The sequence below is a fragment of the Mus musculus genome, chromosome 8 (genome assembly GCF_000001635.26).
Source record: "Mus musculus strain C57BL/6J chromosome 8, GRCm38.p6 C57BL/6J".
Classification (NCBI taxonomy): domain Eukaryota; kingdom Metazoa; phylum Chordata; class Mammalia; order Rodentia; family Muridae; genus Mus; species Mus musculus.
The window spans coordinates 13,001,087-13,024,151 of record NC_000074.6 but is presented as its reverse complement, the minus strand read 5'-3'; the positions used below and the strand labels follow the sequence as shown (position 1 = coordinate 13,024,151).

Below are 23,065 nucleotides of genomic sequence, written 5' to 3'. Positions count from 1 at the left end.
GGATTTGTGTCTTGCTCTGGATCTGTGTCTTGCTCTGGATCTGTATCTTGCTCTGGATCCCTGTCTTGCTCTGGGTCTGTGTCTTCTCTGGGTCTGTTTTGCTCTGTGTATTAGCCTCGAGGACTCTACTGTTAACAATGTGTGAATGCTCCTGAATTTCCTGGTTAGGAGCAGGTACTTTCAATCCACCAGATTCATTTCTTGCTCCTTTGTGCTAGTCCCTATTCTAGTGAGTGATCTCAATAGTGAGGTGTCCTCATGTTTGTCCTGTATGCTAGGAAGGCTCTTGCTCACCTCTCTTTGATTTCTGCTTGGATGAGGATACTTAAAATTTTTGCTTTGAAGATTGATACACATGCTTTATCTGGTTGAAAACTGTTTTTAAACTCCTGGTGCAATAACCATGATAAATTAATGATCAATTAAAATTTTGTACATCTATGAGACTGCTGACTTATCTGGTTCAGTTTGACATGGTAAGTTACAGCAGTACTTTTTTGATATTGCACCATACCTGCATTACATGGACAAATTTACTTGTTTAGAATTTGTGGGGTTTTTTTCCCAACATAGGTCATTGTTCTTGCTTGCCCACCATAAATATATGATTGCTGAAGATACACCACACTTTATCTGTAGCATATAGAGAATCAAATTGGCACTGACCTTGAAACTTCCTCCCTTATGCTTTGTTTTCATAGTTCTGAAAGTATCCATTGGAGGAAAGAGTCATCAGCTGTCCCATTCACCAGAGAACCCTGCATGCTAGAACAGTGACTACATAGGTAGTAACCGAACCTATGAATCAAACAGTGGTATGACTGTTACAGGGCTAACAAACTAGGGCTGTTAGAGGGGTAACCAATTACAATTGTTAGAGGGGTAACCAACTATGACGGTTACAGGGGAAGCCAATTACAACTGTCACAGGGGAAACCAACTATGACTGTTAGAGGGGTAACCAACTATGACTGTTACACTGGTAACCAATTACAACTGTTAGAGGGGTAACCAACTCTTTTCTGATTTGGATATGAGGCTGGCTCCATAGGAGGGAATCGCCTGGTGCTGTAAACCTGGCCAAAACCCAAAAGAAACCAAACCAAACCAAACCAAACCAAACCAAACCAAACCAAACCAAACCAAACCAAACCAAAACCAAACCAAACCAAACCAAACCAAACGCCATGGTCTGGGAGGTTACTGGCCCTATAGGGCGAGTGTGTGTGTTCTACCACTGTTGTTTGACATGTTCTAACACTCTTTGCTAAATAGTTTCTTAGGGTTTTTTTTTTTTTGACTTTTTAAATCAGATTTATTCAGTGGTGGCTGGATTTGGGGGTGGGTTCCAATCCATCATTGCCTGATACATGTCAATTACTAATAAAGGTCAAATACAATGCCAGATCTAAAGCCACAGAAGGAGGGTGTAAAATGTTCACTTTCAAAGAGAATAGTCAAAGTTCCACAACGTGGAACTTTACCTAGAGCTTAGCATATTAAATTAGTAGTACTGAAACAACAAATTGGGAATTTAAAGCAACGCCTGGTAGTTCCTTCTAACATATACATAAATAGCATGAAAGACGCTTTTGAATATCACCTAACTGCACTATGGCTTTATAGGTCAGATGAACCAATGACAAAATGGGTCTCCATTCTGCACCCTGTCCTAATCTCTACATCAAACCTATGTCCAATTTCAAGTGAGAGTTTTAAGTGTCCACATTTCTTAAGCCACATTCAAGGAAATCACATCAATTCTGGATGCCGTCTTCATCTTGGAATGTAAGATTCCAGCAGGTTCAATATTGGCATCTCTCTTCTCTCAACGCGTCCTTTAATCTGGTCAGATTTTGAATTCTCAGTGTTTTCTGTTGAGGTATGGTAACCTGTTTATTCCTGGTCACATTGGACTTGTGGTTGCCATTTGGGGTGAGTCTAGAAGATGGGAAGTAGAAACATTTCCTGGCCTGAGTCTCTAACAGTAGAGATGTAGAAGAGAGAGAGAGTGTGTGCCAGGAGACCAGCTGTGGACTGCGGGGAGCTGCCACCCACTCTGGTGGTAGCATTACTTGGATTTGGGGAAGCAGAAATATTCTGGTTACTGGAAACTGGTGCAACAGATATTTGGTTGCATTGAATCTGTGTGGGTAGGAGCAGTGCCGGAAGCAGCAACCCCAGCCCTAGCTCTGCCCATGTCTGCTCCATCAGCGCAGTGGTGCGACTCTCTGGATGTTCCGTGGGTGGAGATCTGCACGGCTTGTGCGGGCGCAGGCAAGGTTGTTTCTTGTTTTTTCTACAAGTTACAGTCAGTTTTTCTGGTTTTCAAGAATTAAGGTTTTGATTTGTTTTTATTTTAACTCTCTCAATTTCTTCTTTATACTTTTAATTTAACTGATTATACTTGTTATCCACAGTGTTGTCAGATTAGATTAAGTGGATACCACAGAATAATGGCTACGGACTTCCAAACACCATTCACAAAGTATCTATTTCATTGCTTTGTGTATGTTCTGTGTGTGCTGAAAATGGTACCATTTCCTGTTTGATACACAGGCATCAGTGTCTATGGCAGCAGCATTGACCACCAAGCCTTGCTGTCTGCACTTGGAACATTATTACTAGCCTAAAAGTTTGGATGTCCATCTAGCTCCTTATAGTCTAACTGCCATAAATTTCATTTTTGTTAGTAGCATTACTATGTTAGCTTTCTTTTCCTTTTATTCAGGCTACTCCTTTTGCTTTCCTTTATTCTCAGTCATCGCCCTTTTCTCAGGCTCCCCTTTAGTGGTAATTTATCTAGCCTGTTTGGTGCTGTCTGGGCACATCAATTAGGACACTAGTTGCCCTGTGAAGTCAGACATGTCTGCTCACATCTCTTTATTATATTTTTGTGTCTCTGCTCACTGTTCTTTCCCCATTTCTCCACCCTACCTTTCTCACAGATCAACAAACCTGCTTCACTCTCTACCTTCTCAACGAGGAGTTGTCAAATGTGTTATTACTATTCTGTAATGCCTCTACTGCATGTCTCTAGTCCCCTCCACACTCAGCACACACCCAAGTATATGTTGTTACTATTTTAACACCATCACTGTCAGATAAAATAAAACATATATCATATTATGTGTGGTACCCGCACTTCCTCCACACCCTACCGTTCTGCCTCAGTCTTACAGTAGCCACACAAGGCATTTGTGACAACCATTCTGGGAGCCCAGGGCTCACACCAAGAGGGGAGATGGCAGGAATTGCTGGCCTTTATCCAAACTTCATTCACACAATAAAGACTTCTGAGTTTAACTTCTTACTTATATCAGAGCAGTAGGAAGTAAGAGCAATGCTGAATGAGGTGTGACATTTGTTGTTGGTTGGTTTTTAGATGAGGCCTCACTGTGTGTAGCTCTTGCTGGCTTGGAGCTCTCTGCGTAGAACAGGCTGGCCTCAAACTCAAGAAGATCTGCCTGCCTCTGCTTCCTGAGTGTTGGGATTAAAAGCATGAGCCACCATGCCCGGCAAAAACATGACATTTTAAAGTGTCCTTATGAGGACAAGTTCCCAAAGGAAGGTGGCTTTTTCAAAACAGGCTGGGCAGTTATGTCCCACGATTCTTCCCGCATAACACATAACCAGAAATGCTACTGAGTCTTTGCACGTTTTTTATTTTATTACCATTCTCTGAAGGTGTAGCCAGTAATGGCTTTGCAAGCCATAGGGCAGGGGAGGAGGGTGTTTTTCCTGGACATACAGTGGTGAACGAGCCTCGGTGGCCTCCCATGGCAGCAGGGTGAGGAGACAGGGAGGGACCGTAAAGTGACACATGTTCAGCAGCGTGAGACCATAAATACATCCTTTACACCAAGATCCTATGTACACACGTGAACATATATACACACATATAAAAATATCTGCCCTACTAGGCACAGAGAGTTTCCAAAGAACAGAATTTGTTTCTGAAACACACAAAAAAGCGGAAAACAACAGTTTGTGGCAGTTCTGCCGTGACTTGAATGGAGGCTGCAGATCCCCGTCCCCCACCCCAAGCTCAGCTGCAGCCCCTCCTGCTGTAGGGCAGAGTGGACGGGGCTAGGAGAGGGGAAGTGGGGCCTGCCCTGACGTGGAGAGGCAGCCAGTGCCTGAGTTGCTGAGGATGACTGACAGCATGGAGTTATACATTTTCTTTAAAAATAATAAAAATATCCTAATTTAATGATGTTCTTTTAAAAAACAGAGAGTCTCCTTTATATTGTAGAAAAGAAGGCTAATATTTTAAATTATACTTTACATTTCTTGTGAAAACGAAACCTATGCAGATGCAAGACTCTCAATGATTTCCAACTGCTTTTGGTGGAGGACACGCCCCCTGGCTGCCCAGGAGGACACACCCCCTGGCTGACCAGGCCTTCCTGCACCTGTATTCCAGGGAGTGCCAGGTCTCAGCGAGAGTGCCCCAGAAATCAGTTAGTTGTATAAACAACGTGCTTTGATGTAAACCCCAGTAACAAAAAATAGTTTTATATCAAATACAGTATCAAATTGTCATTTCATGTAAACACAGTGATTCTTGGTTAAAGTTTTGAGGCCAGAGTACCACAAAAAATGGCCATGGGGTTAATCCCTGTTTAAAAAAAATCAAAAACTTATAAAAGACGAGAGTCCCTTGACCCCCCCTTAGGCTGTTGGTAGCAAACTGTTCACTCCTGTTAGAAGTGGCTTCCTCAGGGTCGTGTTGCCGTAGAAAGCACCAGAGAGGCCAGGACACCTTAGAGAGGCTGCACAGCAGGGGCTGTTGGCTGCCTCCCAGCTTCCTGCACAGGGGTCTCCTGACCCACAGCCCCGCCTCTGTCCACTCTGGAGTCTCTGAAGAAGCTTTGGTGGTGAACTGTTGTCTCCTGGCATCTGCATATGCAGTGGGGTCCTGGTTCCAAGGCCCCAATGTCCTCTGAAGCCCATGGCTGACAGGGGCCTCCTGTTTCCAGAGATCTCGGAGCACCATCCCCTCCCAAACTAAGCAAGCCCAAGCAAAAATAAAAATTAAAAATAAAAAAAAACCAAAAAACTTAGAGATTTGCATGCTGGTCTACTGCACGGTGACCTCGAGTGCCTGCCACAGGGGCCTGGCCACTATCCCTGGAGCTCGGAGAAGGGAGCAGGGTAGCCCTCGCTGAAGCTGGATGAGCTGCTCAGCACGGCTGACCCTGGGCTGGAGTCTGCGGGAAACCAGTGGAGACAGGCTTCGGCTCTGGCCCTTTGCTCTGCACACCTAGAAACCCCTCTGCTTTTAAACGGGCTCTGGGCTGAGGATCTCGGCAGGCTCAGGGCACAGCTGGCGCGCACAGTGGATCTTACCTGAGCTGCTCAGACACTGGGCTGAACTGGATTTGCCCAGGAGGGTGGATAGGCTGCTGGCTGGCACCCATCCCTCCTTGCTGCTGGTCAGGTCCCGAACATACCTGAAAGAGGAAGTCACTGGCTGTAATGTTCCACATGCCCCCAATCTGTCGCTGGGTGCCTCTGAGGTGGGCAAATGGATGCATCTGAGGTGGGAACATACAGAGGCATGTCTGAGGTCAGACTACACAGGTCACCTCTGAGGTGGGAACGCACAGATCATGTCTGAGGTGGGACCACACAGGGACATGTGTGAGGTAGGAACAAGTAGGTCATGTCTGAGGTGGGAATCACACAAGAACATGTCTGAGGTAGGAACACACAGGGACATATCTGAGGTAGGAACACACATGGTCATGTCTGAGGTAGGAACACACAGGTCATTCGTGTGTGATGGACATGTCTGAGGTAGGAACACATAGGTCATGTCTGAGGTAGGAATCACACAGGGACATGTCTGAGGTGGGAATCACACAGGGACATATCTGAGGTAGGAACACACATGGTCATGTCTGGGTAGGAACACACAGGTCATTTGTGTGTGAGGGACATGTCTGAGGCAGGAGAGTTTACCGCCATCTTACCAGAGGCCCTCAGCGCCTTCTTCCACCACCTCCACCATATCTCCACTCCTCATGGCAAGGGTGTCAGGGCCCCCTTTCTCATCATCCATCACCACTGTGTATTTACCCGGCACCTGAGAGTGACAAGGGATAGGGCTGAGGTTTCATCCTGTTGGCACTCCCTCTTCCCAGCGCCAGCAGCCCCCACAACACACCTATCCTCTATCTCTGTCTGTTCTCTACCTCTATCACCAGCTATACACTAGCAGCAGTGCCCACATTAGAACTAGCAAGGGGAAGACCAGTGTAGTGTTGGGGTTCTGCCACTTGTAAAGGTTTTGGTGAGATTTCTGGCTTAAACTGAAAGACTCCTAGTGTTAGGGAGATGGTACAATTCATATTGTGGCCATGTTAAAAAATAAAAACGAGTGTATCAATGTGTCCACATTACTACCTGTCTTTACGGGTTTGGCTAGAACATTCTACCAATGTTAACTATGTGTAAGTATGGGCTGTCCCCTTAAGAAGGGGTAAACCATGCCTGTGCTCTAGCAGAGGCAGGGGGCACACGGTGCCATGGGGCTGTGGGTAGTGGATAGTGATCTAAGTGAGCACTGGGTATCTCTAGATGATGAACAGTGGCTGCAACAGAGGGCCCAGGCCAGGATGTATCCTCACTAGACACAGGGACCCACTTAGGGACACCCGTAGGGAGGTCATGGTTACCAGCTTCTTAGGGCCCACTCCACCGTCTTCCTCAGCATCAGATGAGTTGATGAGTTCCTCAGCACTGGACCAGCCTCCGTCCTCCTCAGGGGCCTCCAGGGAGTGGGATGTTTTGCTCCAGCCTAGGAGAAACAGTGCCGTGTGAGGTATGTGCATACACACACACACACACACACACACACACACACACACACACACACACACACTACAGTCACCATTACCCAAGTGTATTCGATCTGAGGTCCACAGACCCCTTGGAACGTGTATCTGTGGGACTCTGAACTTAAGTCTACCATCTTCCTAGGTTCATTGAACTGTGTGGCATGTGACAGTTTTCTGTCACTGGAATCATCTGCTTAGACTCCCCACTGGTTCCTACACTGTTATAAAATGCTGGCTCCATTCTGCTATGACTGCATAGCACAGGGAGACGCAGTATGAGAGTGCCCATGTCTATTTTGCTATTTGCCGGGCCACTCTAAGGGTTAAGATGAGGCCCAGAACTCCCCTGGACATTTCTACCTTCTTCAGGCCCCTGGACCTACTAAGCTCACCTACTTAAACCCTATAGCAAACCCCACGAAGGGATGCTGTCTTCAGATAAAAATTCCGATGGGCAATACCTACTTGGCCGCCAGGAAAAACAATTCCCGGCAAGAATGACCAAGTAAATCCCTGACCTGTGAGATACACAAGTTAATGACCAGGACTAGGTTAAGCCATGTATGGGCAGTCTAGCAATGATAGAGCCCCAGTCCTGCCTCCTGGCAAATCCACTGGGTTGGCCAGTGGGTCCCCGAATTTCCTACTGCGTCATTCTTGTTTATCTTGATGTATGCGCCAAAGGATATTACAGTATTTCCCATACTGCAGACATGGAGATCATAAACTCCTATTGAGTAAATTCTTCAGACAGTAATAGGTTGGAGCAACTACCCTGTCCTACTGGGTACTGAATAGTCACTGGACGACACTGGAGGACACATCATCACACAAAAAGCACAGCAAGGAAGGCCAGCTTGCTTGTTGGATCCAAGGCTAGGCATACCTGACATCATATAGTACTAGGTGCTGGTGCAGCGTGGTTCTTCCTTGTAAGAGGATGCAGGGGTGTGATGGAATTACAGAACAGCCCCCATGAAATCAGGGCAACAAAGAAGCTGTTAGCTCTGCAACCACTCCATAGCTGAGCATTCCCAGGGACACTGGTAAACCTCTCTGTCTTCCTAGAAAACAGCTGGGCCTAGACATTTCCCAGCTACCAGCTAGCTATGCAGGCTCAGAGCCCACCCCACCATGGCAGGAACAAGTGGAGCCCCTCTGTCTACCTCCCTGAGGCCTGGGGACAGCTGTGTACTTGGTCCTGGGAAGTGTCATGTCAGGCTTGCATGTAAGTTAAGAACTGATTTCTAGAGGTTCCCAGCTATAGTCATCTCCCTTCTTGCTCCAAGACACGTGCAAGAAGCCTGACTCAGTTGTCTTTCCCCTCCAACCACCTCTACAGTGCTTACACAGGGGCCTCTACCTGAGCAGAAGGACTGTTGGAGCAGATGAACACTTCTAAGTACACAACTTTCCATCATCAGAGCCCACCCAGCGGGTCACAAACTATAAAGAAACCGTTGCCTTCCTTAGCGTGTCTGAGACGCTTCAATCAGCTCAAGCTTTGGCAGCTGCCATAACTGAAGTGCCTGTGACCAGATCAGCACCAGGCCACAATGCTGTCAGAGTATTGGATACTCTGTTAACAGGGGGCCTGGCATGCTGCTCTGGCAGTTTCCAGGGAGCAGAAGCGAGACACATACATGAAAGGATTTACAAGTATTGATGACCGCAGATTAGGGGGGGATCACTCTCTTTGGAGGATGCTGGGACACTGCATGAGAATGTCAGGCTCTGTACAACGCCCCCCCTCAGGCGTGGCCTGCATCTGCACCCACTTCTGTAGAAGGCAGTGCATGATGGAAGGTAGGAAGGATGGGAACACTAAGCCGGAACGAGGAGGGAACAGCATTTGGCACACCGGTTGGGGAATTGGGCCTTGGAGCATCGTTTGGGGGTAGGGTAAGTCTGGTATCATGCTGAGGGTGCTCCTGGGAACCCTCTCCTGGAATCTGAGATCCTTGAGGGACAATGGAGGATTTGGGAGAAGGACACAGAGACTCAAGGCCCTGAGTGTAGCTGACTCCAGTGGCCCATGTGAGTGACTGTCCGCCTGGAGCAAAGACTTGATCTTGCAGCTTCTTTCTACCCAGAAGAACTGGGCTGGCTGGTGACTCGGGGGAGGGTGTTGGTACTGTGACCCTTGAACAGGGCACCTGTAGCCTGCACCAGCACTGAGTGATAAATCTCAGTGAAAAGCTGGTCAGCCAAGCTGTGCCTGTGCCTGTGCTTGCCAACCATGGGCTAAGGAGCCAGCAGGAATGTAGCATCTGTCAGCATCTGTTACTAGGCTTCAAGCTGTGACCCATCAGTTACTACTGCTCCTGGCTCGTCTGATCTACTTGCTTTCATCCTAGGTGCCCTGCACAGCCAGACAGCATGCTGGGCTGGGGTTCAGGGGCTGCAGCGCTACCTCGCAAACCAAAGGGAGTCGGGTCGCTCTTTACTTCGTGCCGCTTAGCTTTTTTGTCAGGACTGGTCGGAGAGGCTGCAGGAAGAGGAAGAGGCAAAAATACAACAGTAGAGAGAAAGCTGAAGAACTGCTGAGTGAGTGGAGGAGGCAGGTGAAAGGTTGGCGAGATGAAATGACTGAGGGTTCTCACAGGGAAGGGGAGAGGCCCAGACAGCAGAGGTGGTAGATGGTGGCCTTAGCCGTCAGTCATCCTCTTAGGGGCTGCCCTCAGCTCTGCTTTAGAAAGAACGTCGCTATAGAACAAGCTTCTTTTGCTCAAGTTTGAAGCCAGGTAAGAATTATAAGTTGGGGAGCACATTAGTTCTTTGAACCCATGCCTGTCACCTGGGGAGAGCTGGACTGTTGGGAGGGATCCCTGTGCAGAGCTGAAACACATCAGGGCTTTGGTCACTGAAGAGCATCCCCAGGTGACCAGACTATTTCAGCTCTCAGTTAAAAGGCTTCTTTGCCACTGTTCACTGGCAAAAACACCCCAGAAGACGCCTGACCATGGTAATCAGCACTTGAGGGTCACGACAGCAAGAAAGGCAGAGGCCTGCAGAGCTGACAGGAAAATGTGAAGTGAGGCAGAGGGAGAAGGGGCAGAAGACGTCAGGCTGGAAAAGTGGTTAACAGCCCCAGTTCTTAGGAGGCTGCACTCGTAAAGTTGGCTCTCTCTGTATCCAAAAGGCACCCCTAAAAGATAACGTCAGGCATTTGTATCTACACAGCATTGGTGGGCACGAATGACAGGGTGAGAGATGGGCTCGTGCGGCTGCATGTGGCGCCAGAGGTCACCACAGGAAGATGGTGTGGAAGGCAGTGGGGGGGGGCACTGCCTCTTTACCTTTCTGACCTTTGAGGTTAGCCAAGCCCTGCAGCGTGAAGCGCTTTCTGGAAAGCGCAGAGCTTTCAGAGGTAGAACTAGGGACCGCATCGTCTAGGAGGGAGGAGAGACAGAGTGCAGAGATAGCATCCGGGAGGGAGGATGGCAGGGGCAAGGGGCCATGGCCCCATGCTCAGGAAGGTGGGCAGAGCAGTTGAACATCCTAGGGTGCACCTGGTGGAGGTACCCGGTGACCACAAATGAGGGGGTCTCCTTCTATGTGACCAGTGTGCTGAGGGGCTCCTGGGTTCTCCCATGCTGACCGCTGGGCATTCCAGGAGCAGCGTCTGAAAGGCTCACACTGCAGTCGACACTCACCTTTGCCCTTCTCAGGGGGCTTTGGTAACGATGAGCTCACGTAGCCTTCCAGGCTGAGCGGGTCCGTCTTCCGGTCTTCGAGCTTCTTGACATTTCTTGTGTTCCCTTTTGTGGGACTGAAGGCATCAGTGACCCATAGAGAAAAAACCAGTATGTTGGTTAGTGTCTTAGGGAATTAAGACATCTTGGCTTCTAGACTGTCTTCCAGGTGCTGTCCCTCATTCAAAGTGGGTGACCAACTGTCACCTGGCTGTACCATTGGCATGCTGACTATCTTGAGAGGTAATCCACAAACAGGCAGCTGTGAAGCAGGGGACTTGCAGAGGAAGTTAGGACTAGGGACAACACCCTCAGGCCTGATATTCAGGTATAAACCACTGGTACAACATCTCCAGGTGACGCTGGAGGACCTTGTGCAAACTCCTCTCAGTGACACAGTAAGTAAACTGTGGTGTTTACGGAAGTATTGCTATTCTTCCTTAGGTTTTATTCTGTAGCCTCAGTAGATCCTTTCGCCACAGTGTCCTGTGTGCTGGGATTCCAGACATGCTCCCTCGGCTTCTGAGTGATACCCAGGCAAGCTCACCTGGTGCTGGATGGCGTGGGCAAAGGAAGGCTGTGGGACTGCTCCAGGGCTCGGTGCTGGCTGGCCTCTGTTGGGGGAGGGGCAAGGGACACACACCAGTTATCAGTGGGAACTGAGCATCAGTGCGCTCGCAGGCACTGACAAAGGCACATAAGAAAGCACGCAGAAGCCAAAGGCAGCCTCACCCCGGCAAGCCTGCAGCTGGCTGGTCAGCACCTTCCGAATCTCATTCACCCACGCTGCTTTAATCTCGGGGGTTGGCGCCTGCCCCAAAAGAGAAATGGGAGCCAGTGATCAGAAAAACACACTGCAGTTTCCACCAGACTCCCTCAAGGAGAATCCTATGAACCAAGGGACCCCTGTGTATAGAGCAGGAGCAAGTGGTGGGAATGTCCCTTTTAGGGTCTCTCTGTAGCACAGGACTGGCTGCAAAAGGCCATGGGTTTGTGCAGGTGTCCAGGGCACGGCAAAGACAGCCAGTTACTAGCAGAAGGCCACCTCTTCTGCAGATGCTGGTGTGCTGGGCTAGTAGCATGGCCTGCAGTGCAGGTCTCCCAGATGTGTCCTCTATTTGACTGTGTTTTAGGTGACAGGCACAACAGCAAGTCTCAAACTCACACAGGTAGACAGATGGGTGTGACCGGGCTGAGAGTGTCACCTGTGGCCAGGACTGCTGTCCTGTGTTAGTAAAGTGGTCTGAAGCCTAGCTTGAATACTATTGTCAGGACAGCTGCTGGGCCCAAACCTTGATTTAGGTCTGTGTGGCCTCCTGGGCTGGGTATAAAACTGAAAGGCACACTGGAGCTGCCACACCTCTATGGCCACTATGTGCTGAAGACAAGTGGAAGGCACAGCCGTGTTGGGCTATGACCTTCATGGAGTACTTAGGTTCTTGACAGGTTCATGGGGAGGATGCTATCACCTGAGCCTATACTGTAGCTCTGCCCTCTCTCCCATGGGCCAATAAGGACTGGTGTGCCATACATTCTATCAGACAGCCAGGCTGTGTGGACAAACTTTTCCAGGGCTATTGAGAGGTGTGGGAGTCAGAGGCATTTCTGGAAGTCCCCTTCTAGTACCCTAGCTGTGTTGCCCAGCATATCTTGTGTCCCAGTACAGTAGCTCCTGCTTCTGAGGGGTACATCCATGAAGGCTGTTGACCTGGTTCTCACTGGAAGTCTCCCACTGCCCACCCTGGAGAGGCCCAAGGGTGCCCTTGGCTCCTGGTTTGCAGGGCAGGTACCTGAATGATATAAACCTCCTCCCTTGCGTTGTACCAGATCTCGAACTTCTTGGTGTCACCCTTCACGTTCTCTGTGATGCCGACAGCCGTCATCTGGCAGGGGTAGGAATAGACAGCCATCACCATGCATCCAGAGACGGTGGAAGCTGATGGAGCCCTTGGGGGTAGGGTAAGGACTAAGGATGGTGGGAACCCCTCCCAGAGCTGTTCCAGTCACTCACATTCAAGGACTGCTTGTAGCTGTAGGAAGGAGCCTTCTCGTATCCCTCCCCATTCTCCTCCCTCTTCTTGCAGAAGAGGACGGCCTTCTCGTGCAGAAACAGGTGCCGCTGCATGGGCTTGAACCTGGCTAGCTCCTTCACTTTGGTGTGGCCCTTCTTGTGGTCTGTCCACACGCTGAAGGAACCTTGCATCAGCAGCTTCCCCAGGTCGCCAAGGTTTCCCTGGAACAACGGACACGCATTAGGCATGCAAGGCAGGTGAACTTGGGAGGGCTGGCGTCCAGTATGCACTGGAAAGGCTGCACACTGTAGGGTTCTCCTTGCAGCACATTCCAGAGGGGCGAGTTTGGGGAGGTGGGAAAAGATTGGATAGTTGCTGCAGGGCTTGGGGGAAAGAGGAGGCATAGCATGGAGGAGCCATGAGACACTACTATGGTGGAGAAGGGACAGCACTTGGAACCCTAACGCACAGCAGACTCAGCTAACCACATGTCCCCACAGCCCAATCCGGTGTCCCAGGTGTGTCATGAGGCAGAGGCAGGGATGGGGTTTATGGAATCTGAGCTCCACGTTCAACTGACAAATCTAAAACTATTAAAAAAAATACAATCTAGCCATTATAAAAACCAGAAAATGGATGTTAAATGGACATTCAGAGAAGCAAAACCCTTCTATGTGGACTCGAGGTGGGCCTATAAAGAGAAGTTTACCCTAGGCAGCCACCTGCCACCAGCCACTGGACCGCACACCTCATCATATAAAACAGAGGGTCCTAGTGCTGTCCAGGAAGTAGGCAGGAGGAAAGAGGTTTCGGGGGCATTCCTGTTGGAGAGATCCTCACCCTCTTAGGGGAACCATCTTGGTCTGCTCCATATATGGACAAGCACCTTAATCAGAGCCTGGGGCTGCCCAAGGCCCTGGACCATGTGTTCACTTCTAGACACAGGAAGCTTGGAAGTATTGCTAGGATTTCCCTATCAAACTGCTTATGAGACAAGGACCAAGCTACGACAAAGGCCAGAGTATCCTCAGCACCACAGTGCCACCATGGGGCCTTACATCATAGCCAGTGATGGCGATGAGATGCATGGAGTCGTTCACAGCCTTGAGGATGCCCAGGATGGAGCTCAGCGCCTCCTGCAGGTCCTCTGCCCCTTCACAGTGCTTGCTGTACTTCAGCATTTCCTGAGGGGAAATGTGAGGAGATTCAGTTAGAGACCAGGATCTCTCTTCTCCCCTATGAGCAGCTGGCTGTCTTTCAGATTCAGACTCCAGGCAAGGCCTGAAGATGGGAGTCCTGGGAGTCTGGTGTGGCCCCCAGACAGACACCAGCACACCAACACCAGATTCCTGCTGCTTGTCAGGAAGCCACTTTACATCCTCCCAGAAGCTGGGATGACAGACAGACAGTTGGGGTCTGCGGAGCAGGAGCTGCCTGGCTGGAAAGGTTCACCCTTGCCTCCCACTAGCTGCCATGGCCCTGCTAAAGGCACAAGGATACAAACCCTTTCCTGTCCTGCCACACTGAGTTAACTCTAAGCCAGAGACTCCTCACTTTCCTCTGTGCTAGGGACCAACAGGACAGGCAGGGATCAGCTCTCATCCCCTTCATGGAGAGGCTTGTAGGCCATCAGCATAGACTCCTAGTATAGCTGGCCATGGGCAGGTACCTAGCACTCTGAGATGTACAGCACACAGTAGGCCCATACAAATGGTTCAGTAAATTGGAGCCACAACAAGTGGCTCATAAGAGTTCCCTTGGGCCTAGGGTTAGGGCTCGGTGAGCCCTGTAGACGCCTAACCAGCAGAGCAGGCAGGTGTGGCTGATGCAGGGCGGCGGCCCTGGAGGCTCACCTTGAGCAGCAGCTGGTACTTGGTTATCCTCTGCACAGGTTTCAGCAGGTAGGAGTCCAGGCTCAGCTTGTGGTCCAGCTTCTTCTGACACTCCTGCAACCACCAAACACTTGGTCACACCAGGCCACAGCTCTGTCCACGGCCCCGGGGAAGGAAATGCTAGTGGGGGGAGGGGCTCAGGACCAACCTGGAAGAAGGGGCAGTCAGAGCACTGCCTCCACAGGCTCTCAGAGCGTGGCTTGTTCTGACAGTACTTCTCATAGATCTGGAACTCCTCCATCTGCAGCCAGGGTAGGGGTGGGGGGACAAAGAGCACAGACTGCTTCCCTGCCATGCTAGGCAGCCTTCTGAACCCAGAGCGGAAGCTGCTGCTTGAAGGCCAACTCCCCCAGTCAGCACTGCTGCTCACCAACATCCGAGCTTTGTAGTCTAACCCCCTAGCCGCTGAACACTCACAGCCCAGAAGGTGGAGAGAGGGCTCTGCCCAGAGGTGGTTGGCAGTACAATCTGTTTATTTACTGAAAATTCCAGGGTGCTCTCAGGCAGTTTTGCAAATGATATAGGTTATTTTGTAGAATACACATGAGCAAGACTGAAGAGATTGCTCAGTGGTTAAAGCACTGGCCGGGGGGCTGGAGAGATGGCTCAGCGGTTAAGAGCACTGACTGCTCTTCCTAGAGGTCCTGAGTTCAATTCCCAGCAACCACATGGTGGCTCACAACCATCTGTAATGGATTCCCGTGTGTCTGAAGACAGCTACAGTGTACACATATACATTAAGTAAATAAAATCCTTGGGGGGGGGGGGAAGCACTGGCTCTCTTGCAGAGGACATAAGTTCGGTCCCCAGCATCCACATGACTACTCACAATTGTCGGTACTCCAGTTCAAGGGGATACAGCATCCTCTTCTGACTTTTGTACACAACACACACACACACACACACAGCATACATACATATATACATACACTTAGACACTCAATACGCATATTAAAAATAAAACTGAATATTTTGTAAAATCAAATTGCCCCTGGGTGCTCAGGGGATGTAGGATTTCCTGCGGTGTGGCTAGGTCTGGAATAGAGTGCTCTGAGGGTTGCAGATGATTTGGGGGCACAGCAGGCTCTAGGTCTTTAATGGACATAGGGTACATATGGCTATAGATCACAGAAGTTCCTGGGGTATTGATGTATTTAAAATGCATGGGGCTCTGAGATAAAGACTGTGTGGGGATACAGTTTAGGACATATTTGGGAACATAGATAGTGTTGGCCATATGGTTCTGAGGCATGAAATAGGCTCAGGAACATAACCTTGATGGTTTGTGGGTGCAGAGGACCACAGGGCAAGGGTAGTCTCCATGGTGCTCATGACATTGCTCTGTTTTCTCGTGTCAGCGACCTCCCAGAAGGGAGGTGTGAATCGGACACAGTTCACAGTGCTCAACATGACAATGTCCCATGTTGCATTCCGCTCTTTTTGCTCAAAGTATTTCCACACACCCCTCGCTTAAACTCATCTCCACTACCCTATGAGGGAAACACTTGTAATTCTTAAGAAGAGAAGATGGATGCAGAGAGAGCCCAGCCTTTTCCAGTGTTGTTCAGCAAGCAAGGCTTAGGTAACGACAAACCAAACCACAAGGAAAGTTCGGCCACATTGGGCCTCAGAAACAGTGACTCCAGTACTCCCAACCTTGTGCCTGATGGTTTTCCTCTTTTTCAGAAGCAGTCATTAGCCCTAAAAGCAAGATCCCACTTTCCCCTCCTTTCTCACTACACTGGAGACGCTGTGCTGTCTGGTTTCAGCTGCAGTGGGAGCTGAAGAAATTAGTGGTTAGCAGTACTGATGAAGCAGGCAAGCCACCATACACACTGTGTGATATGGAGGCACCAGGGGCCCCCACACATACTTAGTGATGCAGGTTCAGGGCCCCTCAGAGGAGCCCTGAGAGACACGCTGCCTGTGAGACATGCAGTTAGAGATACATACCCTTTCCAGAAAGCACCTCCCCACCAGCTCTGGGCAGTCTATGCAGCTCTCCAGCTCCCGCAGGAATATTCTGTAGGAGAGGGTGTCAGTGACAGTGAACACAGCAGGATCAGGTGACACTGTCTTCCAGAGACCCAGAGCAATCTCGTCACAGTGTGCCAGTAACTCCCCACTAGCCTGGGAGGTTGCAGCACACATGGGTCCCTGGCTCCTCAGTGCTCACAGCCCAGCTGTTTCGCTTTATCTGGCCTTGTTTAAGTTGGAGCTGCCCTTCTTGGAGCAGAGGTGAGAAGGTGGGCAGAGTTGGGGATCCAACACTCAAAGGCTCTGTAGATCCTACATATGCTGGCCACGAGTTTGTGGGCTTTCTGGGATCCACCAAATCCCCTTCTGTGTTTCCTGTCTAAACATTGACTTGACCTGTCCCCTGGGGTGGTTCCAGGTGAGGAAGGCTACTTGGGGTCCACTGCAGTTTGAAGCCACTGGGGCCAAGTCAAGGACTGGCCTCAGTGATGCTAAAGGGAAGGTTCTGAGCAGCGGCATGAGGACGAGGTGTGTGGAGTACACTGGAGGGCAGCTGCTTCCGTTATAAGCCTGGAGATCCTGCTGAAGGACCTGGACTTTGGAGGTCCCAAGTGTTATAGAGTAACCACAAGGGCCAGACTGCTTCCCAGAACTTTATCCGTCCAGCCACCTTAGACATGAACCAGCAGGACAATGGCTCACAAAGGCGCTCAGAGGGAGAATGCATCACGGGCACCTACTACATGCACCTTGGCTCTCTGGGAGTCTCCCTGCGATTTGTTCCCAGCCAACATCCCAGGGCTGTGGATCGATGCTCCCTGAAGGCAGCCATGCCAGAAGCAAGGGATCACAGGGGCTCCATGCATCTACATCTGGCTGAAGTGTCCTACCTGTTGTGAAAATGATAGATTTCCTCCATGTTTCCAAACAGAATGTTCTTCTTGTTTTGCAGGCCTGTTGAGATGAGGTGTGCCATCAAGGGGTTATCCATCTCTGCGGCATAGCCCTGCAAGGGAGGGGAGGAGGGCTTCAGCCAGGAGAGCCATGCCTGCAGCTGACAGGAAGGGTAGCGGGCTTGGGACTACTGAGTGTGAGTACTGGGACCCAGGGACACTGCCTCACGCTTTAAGTAAGCCAAGTGCGGAGGAGGGACTCAGTGGTGAGTGCTCGCCCGGCACGCACGCTGTCCTGAGTTCCATCCACAGAACCACAGAGACAATGAACCCTGAGGTGCTGCTCTAATCTGCCCATGCTTGCCTGCAGTGGTCATCTGAAAAAGGCTCACACAGCATACGCGACCAGAGACAGCACCCAGTGTGGAGGCAGGCGGGGCTCCCAGTTTCCTTTCTGACCTTTCTATCCAGGTATAACCTACACAAGGCAGAGGCTGTGCTGCTCCTGTGCATATCCAAAATAACTTGCTCTTGATTTCCAGGTCACTACTGGGAAGACTCAGGACCCAGGGTCCCCTCCTCAAAGTCCTCTTACTCCACACCTGCCTTGCTCCGGAACTTTCTCTTTCTTCTTTGTATGTGTGTGCAACAGAGATGAGGCTGGGTCTCAGGCTGTAGCCCATGTTGGCCTACACCTCATTATGTAGCCTAGGCTGGCTTTGAACTCACAGTGACTCTCCAGGCTTAGCTCCAGAGTGCGAGGATTACAGGGTGTACCACTACACCAGACACAAAGCTGTGTGCACTGCTTCCTATGGCCCCTCACCACTGTCACTGAGGTCATGTGGGCCATGTGTTTGCTATGTGCATGGGCAGCTCTTGTGGCTTTTGTATCTGCTCTTGGGCAGGTCCAGCCACTCCCTGTTTGATGGACTTTTAAGCTGCTTTTGGTTTGGGTCTGATACATGTAAACTGGCTATGAGCATTTTCACACACTCTGTTGTGGGCATAAGTCCTCACTTCTAAGCACCATTTTAAAAAATCCTTTGTGCTTGTGATAAACATGTGTGTGTGTGTGTGTGTGTGTGTGTGTGAGCTAGGCAAGTCTCTTTTCAGATTTACTTTGAGATGGGGTCTTCAAGCTGGCCTTGAACTCACTCTATAGCCCAGGCAGGCTTTGAACCTATGATCCTCCTGCCTTAGTCTTCAGAGTGGCTGGAAAAATCGGCCTTTGTCAACATAGGCCTAGCTCTAGCAACAATTTAAAAGTGGAGCCGTTGTGTGATGGCAAGCCTAGCACCTGGCACATGCCCGACCTCACCTCTAAGACACAGAGCAGCTCCTCCACGTAGGCCCGCTCGGTGTCCAGAAGCTCATTCATCACGTGTCTGTGGACAGGGCATGGGGAGCAAAGATGTTAGCGTGAGAGCAGCATCTGGAATCACTGAGTGAGTAACGTATTTGTGAATGGAGAAATCGTGGCATCCAGGACTTGCCCAGTATGGGGAGTTGTGGAGGAAGCTGGCTGCCCAGCTCCCACTGCCTTCTGGGATTGATTTCTCTACCCACTTCCTGGCCTTTGCAGTCATCTGGACAGACTCCATGCCACCTGCATGCACAGTAGTGAGTTGAGACACCCCTGCTTCCTTCATAAGCCATTGGAGTCTCACCAAGACATCTTTATCAGGAAGATCCTCCAGCCCCTACCCTGGAGCCTCTGAATGGGTGTGGCTCTTCAGCTTCACCACCAGCTCCTACCCTGCACGTGAGAGCTACAGTGCCCACCATCTGCAGCCCAGTGATGTGCCTAGCAGCTGTGGGGCCCAGGAGGAGATGAGGACAGGCTCACAAGGCATTCAGCCAGTCATGCCTTTCAGATACGAGGACCACCTGCCTATAGACGATCTTCCCCTCATCAGCAGAGGCCACAGCCCCAGATTGAGACCTGGGTGTGGACTATTATAAAGCAGTCGATAGCCAAGTAACCAGGCCCTGTGTTTGAGCCTGGTTTAGCAGAGTTAAGAGCCCTGGGCCTGCTTCTCAGCCACACACTGCACAGGCGCAAGGGAAGCCACCTCAATCTCAGGCCCTGCGTGTGTGTTGCCCTGCCTGGATGCTTCTCTGCTGTCTACCCCTCTCTGCCTCCTGCTCCTGTCTTGCATCAGAAGTCAGAAGTGGCAGGATGTTCCTCTCAGCTGGAGTTCTAGTTCCGTAGTTCACTGTCCTGTGTCTCCTAAGAGGGACCCTGCTGAGCTTGTTGGGGACATCTGGAAATGTGCTGCCCATGTGCACCTGTTTGCTCCTGTGCTTCCAAGCGCATGTCTTCACTCTTACTGTACATAGAGCAAACAGGAATAGTTAGGTAGGACAATGCGGGGCTGACCCTGTCCTTCCATCCCTGAGGTCATGACCCCAGCTCCTGGCTGACACACCCCATGGGTGTTTTTTCTTCTCTGCAATTTTGCCCTCTTGTGTTCACACCGTCTGGCTTGGATGCTCAGAGACCTCATGAGTGAAGGGACTCAGCGGAAGGTGATGGATAGGCAGGAGGGGACATTGTGAGTGTGGGCCTTCAGTATGTCACAGCACTCAGCTATTACTCTGCAGGTGCCCTTGTGGATAGGGCAGGCTACACAGTAAGGGCTCAGATGGTCACCTGCCCAGCCCAGACGTGTGTGTGTTCATGTGTGTGTCCTCTAGCTCTGTGTGTGTGTGTGCACGAGTGTGCCCTCTAGCTCATGTGTTTGTTTCCAGTCATCACATACATGGTGCCGGCTTCTTTCCTGCTCTGTATGCTAAGGTCTAGGCGCTGCTTACCATCTTCCTGTTGCCAATACCCAGACGCTCCCAGTCCCGCCTGCAGCATGGCCACTCACCTGCGCAGGATGGCCAGGCTCTCTTCCTCTTCCCCTGTGGAGCTGGTGCGGCCCTGCCGGGGTTCACTCATTTCGCTCTGGGGAGAGAACAGCATGCCAAGCTTGAGGGTGAAATGCGCTCCTCAGGCACTGACCACCCAGCCTCCATCCCCATTTTGAATAGAGTCTGAGGAGGGCAAGTAGATGCCCCCGAGAACAAGAGACCCAGAGAGACAGAGCACGTGGGCAACCAGGTCAGACCAGAGGAGGATGCGGAGTTGCTTTGCTGTAGCTCCGACAGGCACATGCAGGGTTGCTGCAGCATGAGCCTCACCTTGGCTCTCCTGTAGGGCCCTCTGCGGAGTGCGTTGCCCTCAGAGCTGGAGTTCTCAGAGCTTCGCCAGGAGCCTAGCATAGAAAGAGGCAGAGAGGGTAGTTAGCTCTGTGGAGAACTGCACCCAGAGGGGAAAGGGAAGAGAAGATGGGAGAGAAAGGTGATCAGTGGTTGCGGGATGCTGGCTGGGGCCACTACAGCCCCTAGATTGGGAATAGCTACAGCGGACAGGAGAGTGTGCACATGAGGGAGGGAACTATCACACGCACCCTAGAAACCTTGGAACCCCTTGCTTAGGCCATCTCCCCACCTAGCCTCCACCACACAGACTGATGGCGGTGTGCTTCTCCAGGTCATCTGTGGATGCCACTGGCCAACACAGAAGCCTGCTCATCTCCATTTTTTGTTTGTTTGTTTGTTTGGTCCCAGACTGGAAGGAAAAGACTGCTCTCCTGATACAGGGAAGATGAAGGCTCTAAGCGAGGTAAAGGCCAGCAGACCATGACACCCTTGCAGCTCCTGGGGTCTGGAACATGGTCCCACAGTTAGTGACAGCCTGGAGGGCTTGGGAAGAGGTCGGAGTTGATCCAGGGGCACAGTTCTGGCAATGGCTCAGATAATGGGTAGATGGGGAGTCAGAGGAAGTCACTTGAGGGCCTTTCCTAATGGGTCGGTCAGTGTTCTGCGGGTCACTAGAACTTCTAGTAAAATTAATCAAAATGGGTGACAGAATAAGCCCTGATCTGTAGGCTGCTGACCATGAACTGGACTGGGGAGGGCAGGGAGAGAGCATGGCAAGGGGACTTGGCTTCCTCACACAGCCACTTGGCTGCCTGAGAGAAAGGATGTACCTGGCGAGGGGGAGGGCGACTTGGTAAGCGCCTCTGGTCGGGGGGCCACGGGCTGCACAGGCCGTGTCTGCTTGGCTGCCAGTTTCTTCAGGCTGGCTTGCCTGCGGTGGAACATCTCCTCCGTGCTTTCTTGCTTCTGAAAGACTTTTTGCACGTGTTCCTGAAATGACATGGCTTCTGAGACACTTTGCAGATGTCAGTTCCAGCCCTTTACAAACACCGGGTTATCCAGAGAGTGTGTGCCAGCATCTGCAGCCTCCTCTGCCTCAGGTGAGTGAGGAGTTCCATGAACTGTGCTGTACCAGCTCTGGTTGAACAGTGAGACCTGCGTGATCTTCAGCAGGGCGGGGAGCCATCTCCAGAACTCACAGAACTCGGAAAGGATGCCCGTGGGTGGGGGAATCGCTCTCTCCCTATGGCCCCAGAAGTGGAGTTACAGCAGCTGGCTGGGGATGAAGGGGGGCCAGCCAATCTTTCGTGTAATATCTGAGGTACCATGGTATGTCCAGGGTTCCAGTGAACGCCACACCACAACCCCACACCTATCTCAGGCGATGCTGGGGCAGGTGGTGGTGCGGGATAACTTCTGTGATGGAGGAAGGGCTGACCCTGATGCCCCCATCTCCTACCTAAAGGGTTCTTCTGGAGTTGAGGCTATAGTTCACTGATAGTGCCTAGCATGTGTGAGGTCCTGGGTTCAATCCTTAGCATCTCACATGTTCCCTGAACTATCCCATGAGGCGGGTCCCCAGCCCCCAGGCTGCATGGGAAGAGAGAAGCCCATGCTGGCGTTACCAGAAGGTCCTGGTTGAGGATGCATTCGTATTCCTTGTAAATCTCATTGAGCTCCTGAATCTTATTTTCTGCACCGGTCTCCAGAAACTTCTCAATCTCCTGGAGGGCCGCCTCTGCGCCATCCTGGGACTGGCATTTGTCCACAGGCTGCGAGGCCAGCAGGAAGATCCCCTCGTCGCTCCACTTCATGGACTGGAAACAAGGGAAGGCTGTCAGCCTCGGCACCTGCCGCCCCGCCCCATCCTTCCCCTGTGTGGCTGCCTGCTGGAGCCTGCGCTCCCCACACCCCACACCTGCCTCCTGTCTGATGCACCTGCAGGAGATGAAGTGCCCTGCCACTACGGCAAAGCGTGCCTGGAGGGACGTGGCATAGGAGAGGGGGTCAGAATAAAGCAGGACTAACAGAGAGCCCAAGAAATCATTAATGGGACACTAAGTACACAGGGACCAAGGCTCTGAGCAGACAAGACGGAGGATGTGGGGCAAGGGGTGCTCTGGTTGTCCAGTTAAATCCAGCTGGGTGCCCTACCGTCTCCAGGAGGCTATGCAGCTCCAAGGACTTGCTGAGCAGGCCCCGCCTCCTGGTGACCTCAGAGGCGAAGTGGTCACAGAGGTGCTGGAGCTCTTCACACTTGGGGTGGATGGAGTCCACAGCGTAGTGCCTGTTCTCAATCAGCTGCTGACCTTCCAGTGACAGGGCGCGGGCCTTGTCCACAGCCACCTGCAGGACACATCAACATAGTCTGCTTAGTCCCGAGCGGAGAGACAAATGGTAAACCTACTCCTATTGGGTTCTGTCCTGAAGGTGGGTGATGGGCATGGAGTCTGTGGAGTGGCCTGAAGCCACTGAATCCTCAGGACTTTCTGAGGCCAGAAGTCAGGAAGGTGTTGGGTTGCCCAGGCAACCTGGTAAGTC

At 51.1% G+C, this 23,065-nt stretch overlaps 1 protein-coding gene and 1 pseudogene across 11 annotated transcripts in view; both read right to left on the bottom strand.

The window, feature by feature from the left end:
* Positions 1,296 to 2,284, bottom strand: Gm15352 (predicted gene 15352; annotated as a pseudogene).
* Positions 3,650 to 23,065, bottom strand: part of Mcf2l (mcf.2 transforming sequence-like) — a 146,697-nt gene continuing 127,281 nt past the window's right edge. For 4 of the 11 annotated variants that reach the window (NM_001371043.1, NM_001371050.1, NM_001371045.1 and 1 more), the window contains 19 exons: positions 22,679 to 22,870; positions 22,150 to 22,341; positions 21,355 to 21,514; positions 20,504 to 20,577; positions 20,191 to 20,267; positions 18,636 to 18,702; positions 17,312 to 17,427; positions 16,398 to 16,467; positions 14,593 to 14,685; positions 14,406 to 14,498; positions 13,611 to 13,736; positions 12,552 to 12,773; positions 12,331 to 12,423; positions 11,273 to 11,351; positions 11,088 to 11,154; positions 10,502 to 10,617; positions 6,684 to 6,805; positions 5,979 to 6,091; positions 3,650 to 5,456 (listed from right to left, as the gene is read on the bottom strand). In NM_001371043.1, coding sequence (NP_001357972.1) covers positions 5,285 to 5,456; positions 5,979 to 6,091; positions 6,684 to 6,805; positions 10,502 to 10,617; positions 11,088 to 11,154; positions 11,273 to 11,351; positions 12,331 to 12,423; positions 12,552 to 12,773; positions 13,611 to 13,736; positions 14,406 to 14,498; positions 14,593 to 14,685; positions 16,398 to 16,467; positions 17,312 to 17,427; positions 18,636 to 18,702; positions 20,191 to 20,267; positions 20,504 to 20,577; positions 21,355 to 21,514; positions 22,150 to 22,341; positions 22,679 to 22,870 — 2,244 coding nt within the window. In that variant the 3' untranslated portion in view covers positions 3,650 to 5,284. Of the gene's footprint in view, positions 5,457 to 5,978; positions 6,092 to 6,683; positions 6,806 to 9,258; positions 9,334 to 10,144; positions 10,238 to 10,501; positions 10,618 to 11,087; positions 11,155 to 11,272; positions 11,352 to 12,330; positions 12,424 to 12,551; positions 12,774 to 13,610; positions 13,737 to 14,405; positions 14,499 to 14,592; positions 14,686 to 16,397; positions 16,468 to 17,311; positions 17,428 to 18,635; positions 18,703 to 20,190; positions 20,268 to 20,503; positions 20,578 to 21,354; positions 21,515 to 22,149; positions 22,342 to 22,678; positions 22,871 to 23,065 lie in introns of all 11 variants that reach the window. The other 7 variants (NM_178076.4, NM_001371048.1, NM_001371044.1 and 4 more) reach the window with 5 other exon arrangements.